This window comes from Calypte anna, chromosome 2, assembly GCF_003957555.1.
Source record: "Calypte anna isolate BGI_N300 chromosome 2, bCalAnn1_v1.p, whole genome shotgun sequence".
NCBI classification, from domain to species: domain Eukaryota; kingdom Metazoa; phylum Chordata; class Aves; order Apodiformes; family Trochilidae; genus Calypte; species Calypte anna.
Window position 1 is genome coordinate 119,734,571 of NC_044245.1, and position 17,661 is coordinate 119,752,231.

The following is a 17,661-nucleotide window of genomic DNA, read 5'->3' on the forward strand; positions in this document are numbered from 1 at the left end:
GGATTTGAAGGTACTAAATCTTTTGTACCTACCTGGTCCACTCAACATAGCTTTTATTGTTCCTGATGTTAATGCATGCTCTCTTTTTACAATGAACTCATGGCCATCAGAGGATATTAATTTCACATACATAGCATCTGGGCCCTCACACCCACCATATGTTTTCTCTTCTCCATCTATAATGAAAAACAGATCAAACATTTCAGAGCACAATCAGTAATCCACATAGCTAACAATCCAAGTCTTTTCTACAACTGTTTGCAGACTGAAGAACCCAACCAAAAATAAGACAGAAGATTTATGCATATTTGAAGACAACTTCTCTGAAGCACAGAGTAATCTTTTTCAAAGTAGAGATTTTTTACAAAAGTAGCATTTTTTCAAACTCAGAATCTCATTTCCCCATCACCAAATTCTGACACAATTTCTAAAACTACATAGGAATGATATTTTCCTTATATATTCTCATGTAAATTGACCATGTTACTCCTTCCCTTCATAAGGCTATTGCAATGTTTATCATACTAGTACTTACTAAAAGTTACCTAAATATGTATCTAACATTTAAAAATACAGACTGCAAGGGAAAAAGTGCTTTCTGAAGCACAGATAAGAATAAAAGCAGTCAGTATTCCTGTACTTAAGAAACGACATAAGATTCATACTCCCTCACTGCCCATCCAGACCCAGAACCATGCAACATTAGTGCACACCTGTGTAGTGACCTTTGGTGGAAAACAGGGTATGAAAGCACTAAACCCAAGGAATTTTGGAAATTCTCTCCACAGAAGCTTTGACTGTTCTTTTTTGTTTCCCTTCTGTCTTACTATATACTACTATGTTTCTCTAGAAATCCATATAGCAAGACAAGCCCATAGCAAGACAAGAGGGCACGGTCTCAAGTTGGGGGAGGTTTAGGTTAGATATTAGAAAGAATTTCTTTATGGAGAGGGTGATCAGACACTGGAATGGGCTGCCCAGGGAAGTAGTGGATTCTCCGTCCCTGGAGATATTTAAAAAGAGACTGGATGTGGCACTCAGTGCCATGGTCTGGTAACTGCAGGGGTAGTGGATCAAGGGTTGGACTTGATGATCTCTGAGGTCCCTTCCAACCCAGCCAATTCTATGATTCTGTGATTCTATATCCCCCTTCCCTTTTTGTTCATTCGTTTATTCTCCAACAGTGTTATTTTTAAAAGCTGAAAAAATAACATTACTGTTTCCACTCTGAAAAGATCTTTCAACAATTACATGAGAAAATCTTATAAAACATTTGTAGGAAGTTCCATTATCTTTTGAGGCTACAAGAAAGCAGAGTGAGAGGATCAACATTTAAAGTCTAACAATCCACCTCCTCTACTGATTTAACAGAGAAAATGTTTCACATTACAGGAAATAAAAATACCCCTAAGATGAACTTACCCATTCTCTTCTTATAAAAAAAAATTGTTTCTTTTCAACAGCAGCTTTTGCAATAGGAGTGTCTGGAAAATAAACATAAGAAGCAATATTTTCAGTCAGTAGTACAATGTCTTAAGGCAGCTTTAGTTATTAGCCTTTATGTTATCATAAGCACTCTTCAGAAAAAGAGTATGATGGAGCACAGCATGCAATGTTGATGAGCATTATGTTTGTAAAGCATTACATTTTCAAAGTTATTTTTGCTGTCCAGAGATACCCAGCATATGCAAGAATCTCTAAACTTCAGCTTACTTTGTAAAGAAGTTGTTCCCTAAGCTTTTCAAAGCCCCTTGACTATAAAAAGCCAGAGGTACTTCAAGAGCCTTATGACTTTTATCACTACAGATACCACTCATGCAATGGTACTGGGGAGATAAACAAGTTTTGCCACACTGCAAAAGGCTCTTAAGAGACTGAACAGCTTGTCTAGAGAAAAAAAACAGCAGAGTTCACTATGCTGTGTGTAGAGGAGTGGCTGTCCTGCCATTCAGAGGGACATTGACAAGCTGAAGAAAAAGGCCAACAGGAAATCTATGAAGTTCATTAAAGAAAATGCAAACCCCTGCACCTTGGGAAGAATCACTCCAGGCACCAGTACTGGATGGAGGCCAACCAGATGGAAGGCAGCTCTGGAGAAAGAGACCTGGGGGTGCTGGTTGACACCACATTGAGCATGAGCTGGCAGTGCTGTGCTCTTGCAGCAAAGGTGGCCAGCAGTACCCTGGGGCTGTTATCAGAAGGAGTGTTGCCAGCAGATTTAGGCAGGTGACTCTGCCCTTCCACTCATCACAGGCCTTGTAAACATCAGACTGAATCAAGTCCTGCAAAGGGCCACAAGGATGAGCAAGGGATGGAAGCACTTGTCCTGTGGAAAGAGGCTGAGAGAACTGGGGTTGCTTAGGCTGGGGAAGAGAAGTCTCAGGGATCATTTTAATCAATGTGCACTGAATACCTGGCTTCTAACCTGTCCTTCCCAGAAGATTAATAACTCCTGATACAATGGATCCACCAGTGTCACCTAGATAATCTACTTCATACATCTAATGTAGATATTCCCAGTGCAATTTAACCAGGAGCTTTCACAGCTTATACACTGACATCCAGCTTGCTGCTTACATATTTTGCCATGTAAATAAAACCAAAGAGCTAGAGAAATGGAAACGGAAACACTTATTTGCAAAACAAATCTGCTACATTCAAATAGAACATATATTTTTTTTACACTTCACTGCATCTCTACTGCCAAAAAGAAAACTTTGGAAATGAAATTCCACCCACCCACCTGCTGTCCTAAAATTCCTTTCACATCAACAGCTACTCTCCAAACATTAACTCAGTATAAATCAATGAGCTACTGTTGTGTTCCCCCTGGTCCAGGAAAAGTGGACCAGTGATTCTGGATGGCTTCCCAGTCAATACTGAGGGTCAGAGTCAGCAAAGAGACTGTCAAGAATTCTGACAATCCATGTTGTTGTTTTGAAAGGTAAAGAGCAACAGCACAGGCATGAATCACTATTACTCACCAGAGAAGGAACCAAGAGCAGGAAGTGTGAAAAAAAATGAAGAGACACCACTCCTCCCATCCCATCCTATCCCATCCCCTCCCCTCCCTCCTGTTTCTGGTAAAAGCTTAGCCAAAAAATGTAAGTTGAGGAGGGAGCAAAAAGATTTGCAGGAAGTTTTATGGACATCTCTGCATCTCTTCAGAAGATGCAGATATTTGTTATTGCTGACAGCTTCACTTACCAGCAACTCTTTCTTGCTGATCTATTCTTTTTCATAACTACAAATATGAAATAGTCTGAATGTTTCCTCAAGCTTTCACAGGAAGTCACTTTGTTATATACACCTAATCAAACTACACACATATATCAGATCAACAGTTTTTAGTTGCCTGTGGAGAACCAAGCAAAAAGCATCCTCCATTTACATTGCTGATGTCTTTCAAAATTGTCCTCACATTACAGAAATACCTTACAAAGCATTTTCATTCCCCACTGGTACAAGGAATATTTTCTCTTGTACTTTGGCAGGTGAAAAGTTCCTGAAAATAACACACATTCAAGAATCTCCTCTGAGAGTTAATTTGTGTATGTTGTGATAGAGATACCTTAGTATCAAGCATTAAATGCCTTTGCCATTTTCAGTAATTCCAGGAACTCATCCAGGGAAGTAACATTTGGGTGCTGGAACAGTTGTGGCACAAACCTGATGGGATCTTTCACCTTATTTCAACAGGTTTAGTAAATGGAAATCAAGCATCTTACTGGAGAGTACCTGTTGTTCAGGAACTGAAGGGATACCTTACATTAGTAATTTTATTGTGCAGAAGAGGATCACTTGTGGTATCTCTTTCTTTAGGCACAAAACTCTTCCTCATGCTCCAGAGAACTAATGAAACTACTTACAATGTACTAATAAAGATAATTAAAAATCACACAGAAGTAGTAATTCCATTTTGTGACAGTACTGGTGATGACAAATGTGCCTTAGCTCTAATATAAACAATGCTACTAAATAAAGTAATAAAAACAGGCTAGTTAGCAGGAATGCAAATATATTAAAAATTATCAAGGTAAAAACATCACTTGAGGAAGCTAATAAATACATTGAAGCTGGAGAACTGAAAAAACACATACAACAAAATATTAGGTGTCTCAAAAAATTACAATGAGCATTTTAATAAAATCAAATGAAATGTGCTGTCATGTGATTAGAAAGAAATTAATTAATGCTTTAAGAAACAAAAAAATTGGGCTCAGTGGTCTGAATTTAATTGCATTAATAAATAAAACAGAATAAAAATACAGTTTGAGTTAGCAGGTATAGGACATGTTGGACTAATCCACCACCAAAAAATGAATCAGTCATTTCCTTGAAAAAAGTAAACTCAAAGAAGATGCAAGTTAGATTCAGTAAGTCATCTCAGTTTAAATAAATACAATAAGAAGGTAATCTTAAAATGAGAAAGAAACTTTCTGGAATAATACAGTTTGATCAGTATGATGCTGTTATCATGCAGCAATCAAACTAGAAAAGAACTACTGAACTAGAAAAGTATACTGAACTTTTTTTTTTTTTTTTTAAACAATGCTGCCAGAAAAGAATAGGTAGATTTAGATGAGACAGGAGTGAAAAGCACTGCAACAAAAGGGGAACAGAGGATCATAGACACAAGTGACCCATCTTGAGAAAAGGCATACCAGAAGCCACATGAATTTAAATCATACAAAATGCAAGATTCCTGCATGTAGGGAATGCTTGAGTTTAGTCAGGGCTTGTCATTTGTGAGTACAGTCATTCTGTGGTCAACTATAGACTGATGGAGCTCAGTAGGGTGGGGAGGAATAAGTGGGGAAAGAAATAAATGCACATCAAAGATTCCTTTACAACAGAGCTAGGGACATATGAACGTTGTGTGTGAGCAACTTGTCTGGAATGCCACACACAAATGTGAACTCCTGTTTTAAAGAGAAATAAATTCAAACTACAAGAACTACAGAATCGAGCTACTGATATGACCAAAAAGCCCTGTTGTACAAAATTAGCCTTGCACGCTCAGCTTATCAAAATAAAGCTGGATTGAAGATAAATATAACAACTCTTGAAAAGGATAAACATCAAAGAGGGAGAAGCATGCCAACATTATTCCTGCTTAGGTCCAACAAATGAACAAACTGAAAAAAGAATATAATTTACGCTGCTATTCCAGGATTCAAGTTTGGTTCTGAAAATAGAACAAAGCTAACATTCTATTGCCAGAAGTAAAATGTGCAGAAAGCCTCCCTGCTTTAAAGAAAGAGCCACCATACATTCCATTATATGATGCATTTGACATGTAAGCAAAGGATACAGTTTGGTTTCACTCAGTTTCTGTTCTGATATAACAATGTGCATTAATAATAACAATTAAAAAAAAAACAAAACAAAAAACAAACAAACAAACAAACAAAAACCCAAAACAAACCACCAGAAAGAAAAAGAAAGAAGATACTTGAGAATATTACTAGGAACATCACATAATACATATCCAGACAAAATATGCACAGAAGAGAGAACAGAAAAATCATAGCATCAATCAATGCAACAAAAGAGGAGAGAAGAGAAGAAAAGAAAGGCAAGAGAGCTGGGGAACCTGGAAAACCTAAGAGAGCAGTAATAACCTGTCAGCATCAATTGGTTCTTCTTATAGATCATGAATTCTTCAACATGTCACGACTCTTTATGAAGATCAGAACATACTGCAGTTAAAAGTTGTCATTTTGTGAAAAGCATCTTCTTCCCAGCAAGTACCCTCAAGTTATCTGACACATTATAACATGGTCATGTACAAACCACAGCCTATTTTTATTCAGTAAACCATGTTACTGGTTTTATAAGCCTACAGAAAACTAAGTAGCAACAGAACAGCAGTAAGCAAGAAGAAATGCACTGAAAAATTAACATGGAAAATGTGCAATATTTCATTTATTTCTGAAAGAAATCTTGATGTTATTTAACATCACTCCCAATCTGGGAAAAACAATGAACAGAGAAAAGAAATTAAGACAGCTGAAAAATGCAGAAATCCCTTCCAGACACAAGTTATTTCTTGTGCATATAGTAAAAGGACAGTGAAGAGAGATCTTCTGCACAAAAATATATTTAATTTGTTTTATTGACAATTGCATGTCCTTAAGTATTAAGGACATACAACCAGTATGTCAGAAACAGAAAGTCAAGTGATCTGGTATGATCTCTTACCAGAAATTCTCTTCTTAAAAAAAACTTTCTCTTCCAACACACTATTTATTGCAAAACATGTTGCTCTATTTTCCTTCTGTGTAATGAAAATGACATTTCAAGACAATATGAAAGGCATTCGGTGAGATTTATGAAGATGTGTGGTAACTACCTATATTTTAATTACTTTTCCACATTCTTTAGCTGCCCCTGTCTGACCTCGCCGAGACCACAACCAGTGCAGCAGTAAGGAAGAGAAGAATTCAAGATTTCTAACACTCAAATCATTTGTCTTTTTTATTATTTGTCTGACTTGACTATGCCAAGCTTCTGCAAAGAACCACTAATTTTTGTTAAAGTACATTTTTTATTCCATTTCCCCTTCAAGAAGCTTATGTAGCATAACCAGTTAGATAGCTCAGCTCCCTGCCTTTAAGCTCAGAGGAACATATACTAAATATTACTGTTCTCCTGCCTTGCCTCCTTAAAATAAAAGATGAGCAAAGCCTACATTCATTAAATGAAAGATTACATAAAGAAGCACATGCCACTTCTTAATCAGTGAGGGAGAGTACAATGCAACTACAATCAGTGTAGTTGGCACAGAAACTTTCTGACCAGTCTAAAAAGATAAGCTCTTGCTGCAGAAAATGTAAAAATCTCATTACATATAAAAGAGAACTGGAAAATACCACAAGTTGCTGGAATATTTACAGCTACATGCTATAATACAGTAGAGCATCATAAAACATAGCAATTAACTACCCAAGGCAAATGTTCTTGTCAGCATACTTAAATAGGTTATTTTCCTCCTTACAACCCCAAGAAGAAATATTATGCTACAGTGTGTTTACTCTGACCTCTCTCCTGTGTCTCCTGAGCATCAAGAGCAAGAAACAAAGCATGTCCCTGACCCTCCCACCTCACTCCTGAAGGTGCCTGCTCATCTCTCAAGCTTCCCAGAGGTTCCGAAGTATCAAATCCTTGTATACTTTGTACAACCAGGAGACTGGAAGAGACCTGAAGGGCACATGCTCCTTTAACTGAACACATGCAACCACTGTAAGGATTCCCAAACCCCATTGCTTTATTCTGACTGGGACAAGAAAATTAAATCCACACAAACATTTCAAGCACTCGGATTCTTCGATCCTACAGAAAACTCCTTTAAAAAACCTCAGATTCTGGTCCAAGGAAACTCAAATGGCTTCCGAGTCATTAGCTTTGCAACACACACAGAGCTTTTGTATCCTTCAGCTGAAGACATTTCTGCATTCTACTGTAACAATTTTTGGAAAATGTGGAGCAAACAACACAAATGCCTTCACAATTCCTAGGTTAGCTCAGAAGCCAAACCTGGCAATAATAATCAAATTACAAATTAATTAATAAGTGCTTTTCAGGAAACAAAGGTTGTTGTGTGATAGAACAGTAGCCTCCTACTGTTTAATCCTAAATTCTAGTCCTATTCTTAACCCTATACAATAACTTGTTTAAAAATACCACTCTGGTATTCATTGCTCAGTACAGACCAAAAATAATCAATGCAAATAAAGATTGAAGCATATCTAGAAAAAACACAAAGCACAACTGGTAGGGCTGAATTCCTGATCAGCTGAATCATTATTTCATACCCACAGACACTAAAATTCCAACATTTAGGGGCAAAGTGAAGTGTTACAGGATGGGATACTACAGGCAAATGGTAAGATAAAAAGAAGATGAGGCAGGAGACCATGCACTGAGTATCAAAGACCTCATATAAAATATTTTTCTACCCAAGGAACTTTTCAGTAATTCCCATAAGGAGTTTTGTTGTTGTTGTTGTTTTAGTGGGGTTTTTTTGTTGTTTGGGTTTTCTTTGGTTTGGGGGGTTTTGTTTGTTTGCTTGCCTTTTTTTTGTTTTATTTTAAAAAAGTATGTCTTACTGTTTTCTTCCAAAAATACAATAAAAACCCTGCACTGTGCACTCTTGTTATAAACAGTCATCAAAAAATAACATTATGCAAACAAAACTTTATACGATTTCTTGTAATATGCTCTGAGAACAGAAAATACACAGTAAAACACCTGAAGCTAAGTATACTTTTGGAAGAGACTCATTTATCCACACACAAAGCATAAGGGACAGGAGCTTGAATACAAATGTATCAGCAAATGAAATGTCAGGTTGGGAGATGACACAAGGTATCTCAGACCATCAGCTGGATATCCTCACTGCAGCAATACTGTCTTCACATGTCTGCATGAAACTACATAAACCTGTTCATCACCCACTCTAGTATTAAAAAAAAAAGACATTTGAAATTACTTTTATCTGATACAAGAAAAAATGCTTAAGTGCTGAAAGTTTCTAAGGATTATCTTAAAGCCTCCAACGTTAACAGGAAATGGTAGCAAAAATTTTGTTGGTTTAACTTCAAGCCCATTAAAAGGCTGATCTCAAGGTATTAGGTACGTGCCACATGTGCAAAGAGGGTAGCCAATGTATTACGTAAAAACTAATTAACACTTATTCTAAGTAACTCTTCAGTTAATTAACATTTCTTTCCCAACAGTTTTGTTGGGTTGTTTTGGTTTTTTTTTGTCCCTAATGCAGCAAAATGAAGAAACTGAAGCACACAAGGGATCATTCAGAAATAAGGGCACGGAGAGGTTCTTAGCCTAAAGGTCTCTGACTTGTTTATTTATCTACGTTTTTCTGGCTTGCTTCCAAACTGAGCTTTTGCCAAGTGATCAAACCCAAGTAAACAAATAGCCCATGACTATCCAAGTCTCCCTACAGTGCAAGGCTTAACTCATAACCTACACCACTAAACACCTTTTAAAAAGTTCCTGCCCTTAGTATTACAAGTTGTAAGATTAAAATGGTCCTCAGTTTACTAAGTTAACTGCTCAACACCGCTTCTCCTTTTCACACACACCTGAACCCCCCAGTATCTTACCAGTGCTCAGGTTCCCTTGTGGCAAAGCAGAACCCACCTCTGAGGAACACAAGGTACTCAAAGCTTAATTTTCGTTTCTGCAGGTAAAGGGTATCACCCTCCTCCCTCACACTTGTTTTGATGGTATTGGTCGAGCATTACAGCTACAGCACTTTAACCAGCACTTCTCACCTTGGTAATAACACCCCCTGGGAGTGCAGACTAAATTCTTTCGGCCTTAGTTTCCCCCCTCTCTCTAGAGCCTGGCGTAGGAAGAGGGAGGACGTCATTCGTGGCGAAAAAAAAAAGTTTCAAGAGCCGAATTTGATTAAAACACCCTTCCGAAGAGCCTCTTTACCGACAGCGCCGGGATGCCAAGGAGCCGGCTCCGCTCCGCAGGCAGAGGGGAGGAACGCGCCCTCCGCCACCGTCCCACCGAGGCGGGGGAACCCCCTGGGGACACCGCACCCCTCCGCACTCCCCTGCACCGACGGCTCCCCGCTCTCCGCTCCCCCTCGAAGCCTCTCCCGGCTCCCGTCCACCTCCGGCCGCCCCCTCTCCGTCTCCGTGAGGGAGCTGAGGGCGGCGCGGAGGGCGAGGCCCGCGCCCCTCCGAGGGACAGGCCCTGGGGGCTCCCTCTACCCCGTTTGCTGCCCGACTCGTCCCCTAAAAGACGACGGCAGCGGCCGAGCTTCCTCTCGCTTCCTTTCCCTCCCCTCCCCTTCCCCACCCACACCCCGGCGCCGCCATCCCCCGCCGTCCCCCCTCACCCGCTCCGCTCCGGTCCCTCCGCCCCGCTCGCAGGGCCCCCGCCGTGTCGGGCCAGCTGCCTCTCAACTACTTCCGGTGAGGTCAGGGGCCGCTTCCGGCCCGGGGCCCGCACCCCGCAGCCGGTTGCCCTTGGAAGGCGCGCCCTGCCCGGCTCCCGGCATGCCGTGCGCGGGGAGCGTTGCATGCTGGGGCGCGTAGTTCCCGGCGGGCAGGTGGCGGTCCGCCATGTTAGGAGCGGTGGCGGGGAGACGTTGAAACGGGGTAGCCCGGAGAGTGGTACCTGCCGCGGGGCGGGGGGGAACGGCGGCGTCCGAAGTTCTGCCTTCCCGGACATGCCCGGGACGGGCTCAGGCTGCAACTCGCTGATTGCGGCTCCTAATTGTATGGGTGTACATCCTGCCCCCCGCTCGACCGTCCTCATGAACGCCGTGCCAGTGGCATCCATGGGCACCTGAGAAACCCCCATCCCCCGAGGGGCCGGGTGCTGCATCACCGGGGAGAAGCAGACAACGGCATACCGGGAGGGGGGGGAGGAAGGGAGGGTGCGATGGAAGCAGGAGGACCTTTCCCTCCGGCGGAACTAAAGCGCGGGGCTGCGGGGGCTGCCGGCTGGTGCACCGCTCCGCGCTTTCCCCTGGCCGGGCGCTGCGGGACGGCCCCGCCATGCTGCCCATACTGCGGGCCGCTGCCTGCCGCCGCGCCGCCCCTACGGCCTCCGCAGCCCTCACCACCACCACCGCCACCACCGCCTGGCTGCGGGGCGCCGCCCAACGCGGGCTGCCGAGCGCACGCCGCCGCCCGGCCGCCCTCCCCGCCGCCGCGGGGGCTCAGCAGGTTGGGGGGAGGAGGGTGAGGGGGAGACGCGGCCCCGCTCCCCTTGAGGAGCTGCCCGGGGATTCGCGGGGGTCCTGGGGTTCGCGGCTTGTTCCTTGCGACAGATGTGACAAGTGGGGAGTGGGAGGAGGTGCCCCTGAGAACATGAGAAGAGCAAACGGGAGCCCTGGCGAGGGTGGGGAATGGCTCCTTGCAAAGCTCTGCGTACAAAGGGCTGCGAGCTTGACATTCGTCAAGGGCTTTGCGAATGTTTTATGCTGATGTGTGTTATCTAGGTAGAAGGCTGTTAAAGCAAACAAGCAGCAAGTCAGTTGAAATTTGTGGTGGGCTTTGTAGTATAAGCTTAACTTCGCCCCTGTACTCAGCGCTGGTGAGGCCACACCTCGAGTACTGTGTCCAGTTCTGGGCCCCCCCAGTTCAGGAAGGATATTGAGGTCCTGGAGCAGGTCCAAAGGAGGGCAACCAGGCTGGTGAAGGGACTCGAGCACAGACCCTATGAGAATAGGCTGAGGGAGCTGGGGCTGTTCAGCCTGGAGAAGAGGAAGCTCAGGGGAGACCTCATCACTCTCTACAACTCCCTGAAAGGAGGGTGTAGCCAGGGGGGGGGTTGGTCTCTTTTGCCACACGACTTTCAACAAGACAAGAGGGCACGGTCTTAAGTTGTGCCAGGGGAGGTTTAGGTTGGACATTAGAAAGAACTTCTTTACAGAGAGGGTGATCAGACATTGGAATGGGCTGCCCAGGGAAGTAGTGGATTCTCCATCCCTGGAGATATTTAAAAAGAGACTGGATGTGGCACTCAGTGCCATGGTCTAGCAACCGCAATGGTGGTTCAAGGATTGGACTCGATGATCTCTGAGGTCCCTTCCAACCCAGCCAATTCTATGATTCTAATTTAAGATGCTTGGAATAGCTTCAGGGGCAAGTAGGAACTTCATGTGTGTCTGTATAGATATATCTATATAAAAAGCGTAGATAAGTGCTGATGTTGATTGGCCATGCACTGCTTTCATCTTCCAGGTTACATCTTTTCAAGGAGTGGCTGCTCGCAGCCTCTGCACACCCTCCCCTCATGACCACCCAGAACATGGAAGATTAGTTTATAAAGGAAATTTGGCAAAGGCAGTGTTAGGTATGTGACTTGAACTCTTTTGTATTGCTTTGCTATTTGGGTTTTTTTAAAAAAAATTTCTTACTGTTTAATAACTTTAAAATGCAGCTTTATAAAAGTGAATGTTCTCCTTTCCAACTCTTCTAAAACTTGGATTCTTGGTACACCAACAAATGTCTTGGTGGAACTTGCACTTAGGTCAGCAGGGAGTTCTGTAGGTTCTGTGCATCTTTGTAATCCCTCAGTCTATTTCTGTTCCCATTGCAGCTTTTGGAGTGCAGTATCCAGCTGAAGTGCTGGTGAGGCAGGCAGATACTGTGTTGGAATGCACCATCTGAAGTGAGGCTTTGTTGGTCTTTCATTTGCCAGTTCCTGTTACAAAGACCCAGTGAAAAGGAATCTGGTGGAGGTTTTCTGGTGCATTTTTAAAATGTGCCCTTAAGAAGGAGGGAGTGTGGTGTCATGATCCAATTATTATTTTAATATTTTGATTATGAGGAAAATGCAGCCACTAGTCAGAGAAAATGCATGGAAATTGCACAATAACGCGTTTTGAAACTTAAGCAAGTTACAAGGATTTATTTTAGGAAAGGGGAAACAAAATATCACTGTTAATAAAGGGTAAACACGATTGGTTACTTTGGAGAGAAGAGTCGTTAAGAAAAGGAAAGAAAACGAGGGAGCAATTAAGATTTTATCACCGTCCTGTCACCGATCCTGGTCTCTGGCTGGAGTGGTGGTGGGGGGGTTGATGTTCTCCGCTTTTCCTTTACTCTGCTCTTGTCCGTAGCTGAAGCCGAAGTGGTGAGAGAGAAGGGGGGGGAAGAAGACCCGCACCTTCTCCTTTTTCTCTTGGAGTTTTTATACAGCAGAAGGGGTTCTGTCTTTTCATAAATCACTGGCACACAGACTTGCTAAAGATAACACAGATTTTGCCATCCCAAGAACTTCTCTTTTATTTATTACTATTTTTCAGTCCCAAGAACTTCTCTTTTATTTATTATTATTTTTCAGTCCTTGTTACCTTGCTAAATTTATTATTTTTGTCTGGACTATGTACCAGGAGGCGACCTGATAAGCAGCCTTATCTTTAGGTGCCTGTCAAGCATGATACAAAACAGAAGCTAATTAAGTTTGGAGAAAAAAATCTGTTAATTGAGAATGTTTGGTATATTTTAAAAAGAGCAGAAAGATACTGATTAGAGAGACATATTTTGTATTTTTAAAGTGTTTACATCATATGGCTATCACAGCATCTTAGGCTACAGGTTCTCATGGTGGCAGAAGGACTGTGAGTGATCCACAGCTCTTGCCACTCTCTTTTCAGCTGCAAGCCAGATGGCTATGGAGTACTTGTTAATATGGAATAAAATATAGCCCATGGCTTTTCAAGTTATGTATGACAGGAGCATCTTTGTAATGAATGTTGACATTAATTGTTGCTGAAGAGGAAAATTCCCAGCCATGTCTGTGGTGATTTCCATTGAGTGTGTCCATGAATGGAATCAAGGTTCTTTTGAAATCATTTTCTTGTCTGTAAAGTGAAAACTTCAGAGGTGTGTCTTATAGCAGACTTCAGAATGAGAATAGAGCTGGCCACCAGCTTTTATGAACCCAAGATAAGCACTTAAACAAACCAGAAGAGTGACAAGAAGAGAGGGGAGAGGGTTGAAGTTCAGATGGTTTCTTTCTGAGCTAAGAAAACCCAACAAAACCAACCAAACACAAAAAGGGGGGGAGAATGGATTTTCAGTAACTTCAGGTGCTTCAGTAATGGCATCAATACATAGCAGCACAACATGTGTGATTCTAGAGAAAATTTTACTCCTCAATAATACTACCTTTGTTTTCTTTTTACTTTATGTAGGTGTGAAGTTTTTCTCTTACTCCACCAGCATATTTAACCTTTTCATGATGCCCTACATGATGCTCAAAACTGGGATTGGATTTGAAAGTGTGTTCCTACAAGCTGCTTTCTATGGGCTGATTGGGTTTTTCACCTTTGTGACACCAGTTACTTTGCATGTCCTGACAAAAGGCTACGTGGTTCGGCTCTACTATAAAGATGAGAAGGACACATACACAGCCATTACATACAATGCAATTTTGGCAGAAAAAGCAACAGTTTTCCATCAGAAGGATGTAAAGATTCCAGACATCACCAAGATGTTTACAACGTTTTATGCTAAAACAAAATCAATGCTTGTGAATCCGTCCCTTTTCCCTAATCCTCAGGATTATAACCATCTCATGGGCTATGACAAGTCCTTTTATATTAACTTAGAGGAGGAAGAGGAGGCTGGTGAAAGGAAGTAATTGGAAGATAATGGTTCTCATTGTCATTGTTCGTGGTGCAGTGCTATGTATGTGAAAGAATGTAAAGTTCTATTGCATTTTCTTACTTATCAGGTAACTGAAGTTCCCAAAATGCATTCTGGAATGTATAAAAAAGAAAAAACTTTTTTTTTTTAAGCTTGTAAACAGTGTCAGGGTTTCTTCAGAGTGAACGACACAAAATAGTAAAGAAAAATATACTTAGATCTGTCTTGTGGGTGTTCTTGGCTTGGGGTTTTTCTCTTTAACTCTCCAGGACAACTATAAAATTCATTAACACTCTAACCATCTCCATTTCAGAAGGACCATTCACTTAAAAAGAATCATCAGCACTCATTCCCTGTCACCTGCATAGCAAAGTTTTTCAGCCTTCAAGTTTATTAGTACTTAACCTGGAAAGGCTGTGCTCTTCCATCAGTGCTGCTGCTGGTGTGCAGGGAATGGAGATGGGTTTGGTTTCCTTTGTCAGAGCATTGGTAGACATGAGGAGTCTCCAGAAAACAGAGATACTGTTGCCAGTTGGTGGTACAGCCTCAGGCAACTCTGTCCCAAGCAGCCTCTTTTCTTGGCAGGAGGAAAATGCCTTAACATAAGATTTGCCCTGTGTATGTCCTGTTGAAAATTTGCCATATTTGAAGTGACCTAGAGACCATACCAGTTCAAATGGACTCTGTAAGGTGGGGAAGCAAGAGGGAATCTCCTGTAGAATACTTCTTAGGTCCTGTGCATTTAAAACGTGTACCTCTTGATCTTTAGCACTGCAGAGAAAGATACCTTTTTGCTTCTGTTTTGTGGAAATCTGATTTAAATGTTTTTAGCCCAAGGAGAGGTTTGCCCATAAACTGATGGATACTTGCCTGAAAATAATGAAAGCCCTGAATATTTTGAGGCTTAAAAATCAGTCGGTTTTGGTTTTTTTTTTTTTAAAGCAAAATAAGCAAACTTCAAATTAATTATTTTTTATTAGTACTTTTTTAATAAATAAATCTGAAAATAAAATAATTATAGCTGCACTTACAGCTGTTTCATAAGTCACAGTCTAGGAAAAATTGTATTTAAAAGTCTAAATATCTTCCAAGATTATTATTTCATTTTCCTGTTGTAGGATGATACTATTGATCTTATTAAAACACCAGTGTTCATATGTACTTGCTGAGTAATTAAAAATCAAGTCATCCCATACAGATATTTTTGAGGCAGTTCTTTTGTGTTGGTGCAGCTGTAATTTGAAAAGCCTGGTCTAGCCCCATTAAGCCAATATCACTACATAGATGAGCAAGAATATAAATTTTTCCCCCATAAATATACTTTAAAGATGTGAGGCCAGTAACAAGAAATTCTCATCACCTGGTTGTACCAGTTGTCCTTACTCAAATGATGGTTTAAACTTAATTAAAGAATAATACTTCCATTTTTTGCATGTCTGATGTGTTCATGTGGATAAAGTTAAGTTCATCTTCAGATGCCAAATGCTGGGGGAACAAGAAATATAATTTGTAAGAGAAGGTAAAGGAAAGGCCCCCAAATTATAATTTCATAATTTCCCTTGAGCATTATCAAAAGCCTCAGCTTTTCTTTTGGACTGTGGAAAATTTTCATTGTTAAATTGGAGCTTTAGCTAATTCAGATTTAATCAGAAATAGTGAGAGACTTACATCTCAGTGGCTAAGTTTCTCAGAAAAATATGGAAGTTAAATATTATTTCTTCCATATATTTGTCTTGCAGTGAGATGCAAGTTAATCTAGGAGGTAGCTTTCCAGCACAAAATGATTTAGAAAAAAAATAAATGGAATATTCAGACTTCTACTAGAAGATAGATGATTGCTCTCTCCATGATGTAGTCTCACAAAGTATTTTATGCTTCCAGTGTGAAACTTGAAAATAATAATTCCATAGCTTTCTTTTATATTGAAGAAAGGGAAACCCAAATTTACTAGAGATGTACAATATCCTGTGTAGCAGCAGCAGTACCTCCTGCTACTGTGTTTGCTGCTAGTTTGGCAGACAACCAAGCTGTAAATCTTAAAATCATAATATTTGTTAAGGTTGCCAAACAAGTTTGCCTTTGGCCCCATCTGTGTTAGCATTTGCACCTCTGCCTGTCATTATGCATCATCCCAGAATTCTCAGATTTGTCTTTTTTGCAGTTTTTATTTACAGTGTGTACTTGCACATATGTGATTTGTTTAGATGCCTAGAGCTTACTGAGAGCAGTGAAGATTTGCATTCAAACACTTGTGGTTTACTCTTCACATTAGGAAGAAAGGAGTGGAAATGTAATCCCAAAAGACATCTAGGTGTGCGTCTGGTTTACTTTGGGTCCTAAACAATCTGTCTTGAGAACAATTTCATAGTGCACTGAGTGCATTTCCATGTAGGAAACTGAAATACTTGGTGCCCTTCTAAAGCAGGAACTGTGCCTAACCCAAACCAGGCTGTCCTGCTACCAGTGATTCCTGCAGGAGAGCTGACTCTAGTGGAGGTGTTGCAGTTCACTGAGATTGTCATCAAAGCACTCCAAGTGCCTGATTACATTTTGAGTTTTAAACGTCAGGTCCACATCTTTCACAGTCCTGTTTTTTGTTTTTGTTTTTGTTTTGGGTTTTTTTTGAGCTATTTTCTGCTTGTTTATATTTTTGCTCAATTTTACACACTTGATAAAAACCAGTTCTCATTGCAGAAGTCTGCTAACATTTTGTTCCTGGTAGCTGCTGCATTTATTTATTTATTTTTTTTTTTTGGATGTAGGAAACTTGTGTACAACATAGAAGAAGATGAATTTTTAAAATCTAGAGAAGAATGTGCTCATGCATGTGGGTGCAGATTCTGAAGGAAATACTGATGAAAGCTCAGTCTTCCAAAATATGATTTACAAATTGGCTTATTTACAAGCTACACCTACTATGAAGGCTGCCAGCTCCTGCAGCCTTTCCAGTACCAACCCGTCACTTGTCCCTGGCAGCTGGGTCTTGCATCTTACTCTGGTACCAGTTTAACTCAGCCTGGTATGAAGAGCAGGAATGAATGAAATGACTCTTAGACACCTGCTTCGTAACCCTTTCCAGTCTCAAGAGGTTCCTCAGAAGATCATTGGATGGCTGCTGTTTTTCCTAGGGTACGTGGGGATCTTTCTTTCCAGCCTCTTACTACATGTTGTTCATTTGCCTCTCCTTTTTTCTCACATTTTTGGCTTTGCCCACAACATTATTCATTAGTCCCTGTCCTTAACTGTAACGTACAATGATTCTTGTAATTTTTTAAAAAACATTTTTTAATTAAATTGTCTCACAACCTCTCAGCCTTGCCTTGCAAATGTAAAACATTCTGATGAGAAAATTATCTCTTTTTGAGAAATCTTTAAAGCTCTGAAGTACTTCATGCTCTTAACCATACTGTCTGGGATCAAAAGGTTTCTCATTTCACTGGAAGTAGCTTTATTACAAACCAAAGGTGTCTCACTGGCAAAGCTGAAGAAAAGCTGTGTAGATTTTTGTATGGTACTC

The 17,661-nt window shown here is 41.0% G+C and overlaps 2 protein-coding genes across 4 annotated transcripts in view; one reads left to right on the forward strand and one right to left on the reverse strand.

Moving 5' to 3' along the window:
- Positions 1-9,962, reverse strand: part of ELOC (elongin C) — a 14,528-nt gene extending 4,566 nt beyond the window's left edge. Inside the window, exons 1-4 of one of the 2 annotated variants that reach the window (XM_030445379.1) lie at positions 9,878-9,962; positions 8,457-8,461; positions 1,423-1,484; positions 33-176 (exon numbers count right to left, since the gene is read on the reverse strand). In XM_030445379.1, coding sequence (XP_030301239.1) covers positions 33-176; positions 1,423-1,426 — 148 coding nt within the window. In that variant the 5' untranslated portion in view covers positions 1,427-1,484; positions 8,457-8,461; positions 9,878-9,962. The remainder of the gene's footprint in view (positions 1-32; positions 177-1,422; positions 1,485-8,456; positions 8,462-9,877) is intronic. The other variant, XM_030445378.1, reaches the window with a different exon arrangement.
- Positions 9,963-10,271: 309 nt separating this feature from the next.
- Positions 10,272-15,568, forward strand: TMEM70 (transmembrane protein 70). Of its 2 annotated transcripts, none has more exons than XM_030446103.1 (3): positions 10,272-10,727; positions 11,733-11,844; positions 13,691-15,568. In XM_030446103.1, exons 1-3 carry the CDS (start codon positions 10,542-10,544, stop codon positions 14,137-14,139), a joined length of 747 nt encoding a protein of 248 aa, XP_030301963.1. In that variant the 5' UTR covers positions 10,272-10,541; the 3' UTR covers positions 14,140-15,568. The 2 variants fall into 2 exon arrangements, with proteins under 2 accessions (XP_030301963.1, XP_030301964.1); XM_030446104.1 differs by having other exon boundaries at positions 10,279-10,712.
- Positions 15,569-17,661: the final 2,093 nt, after the last annotated feature.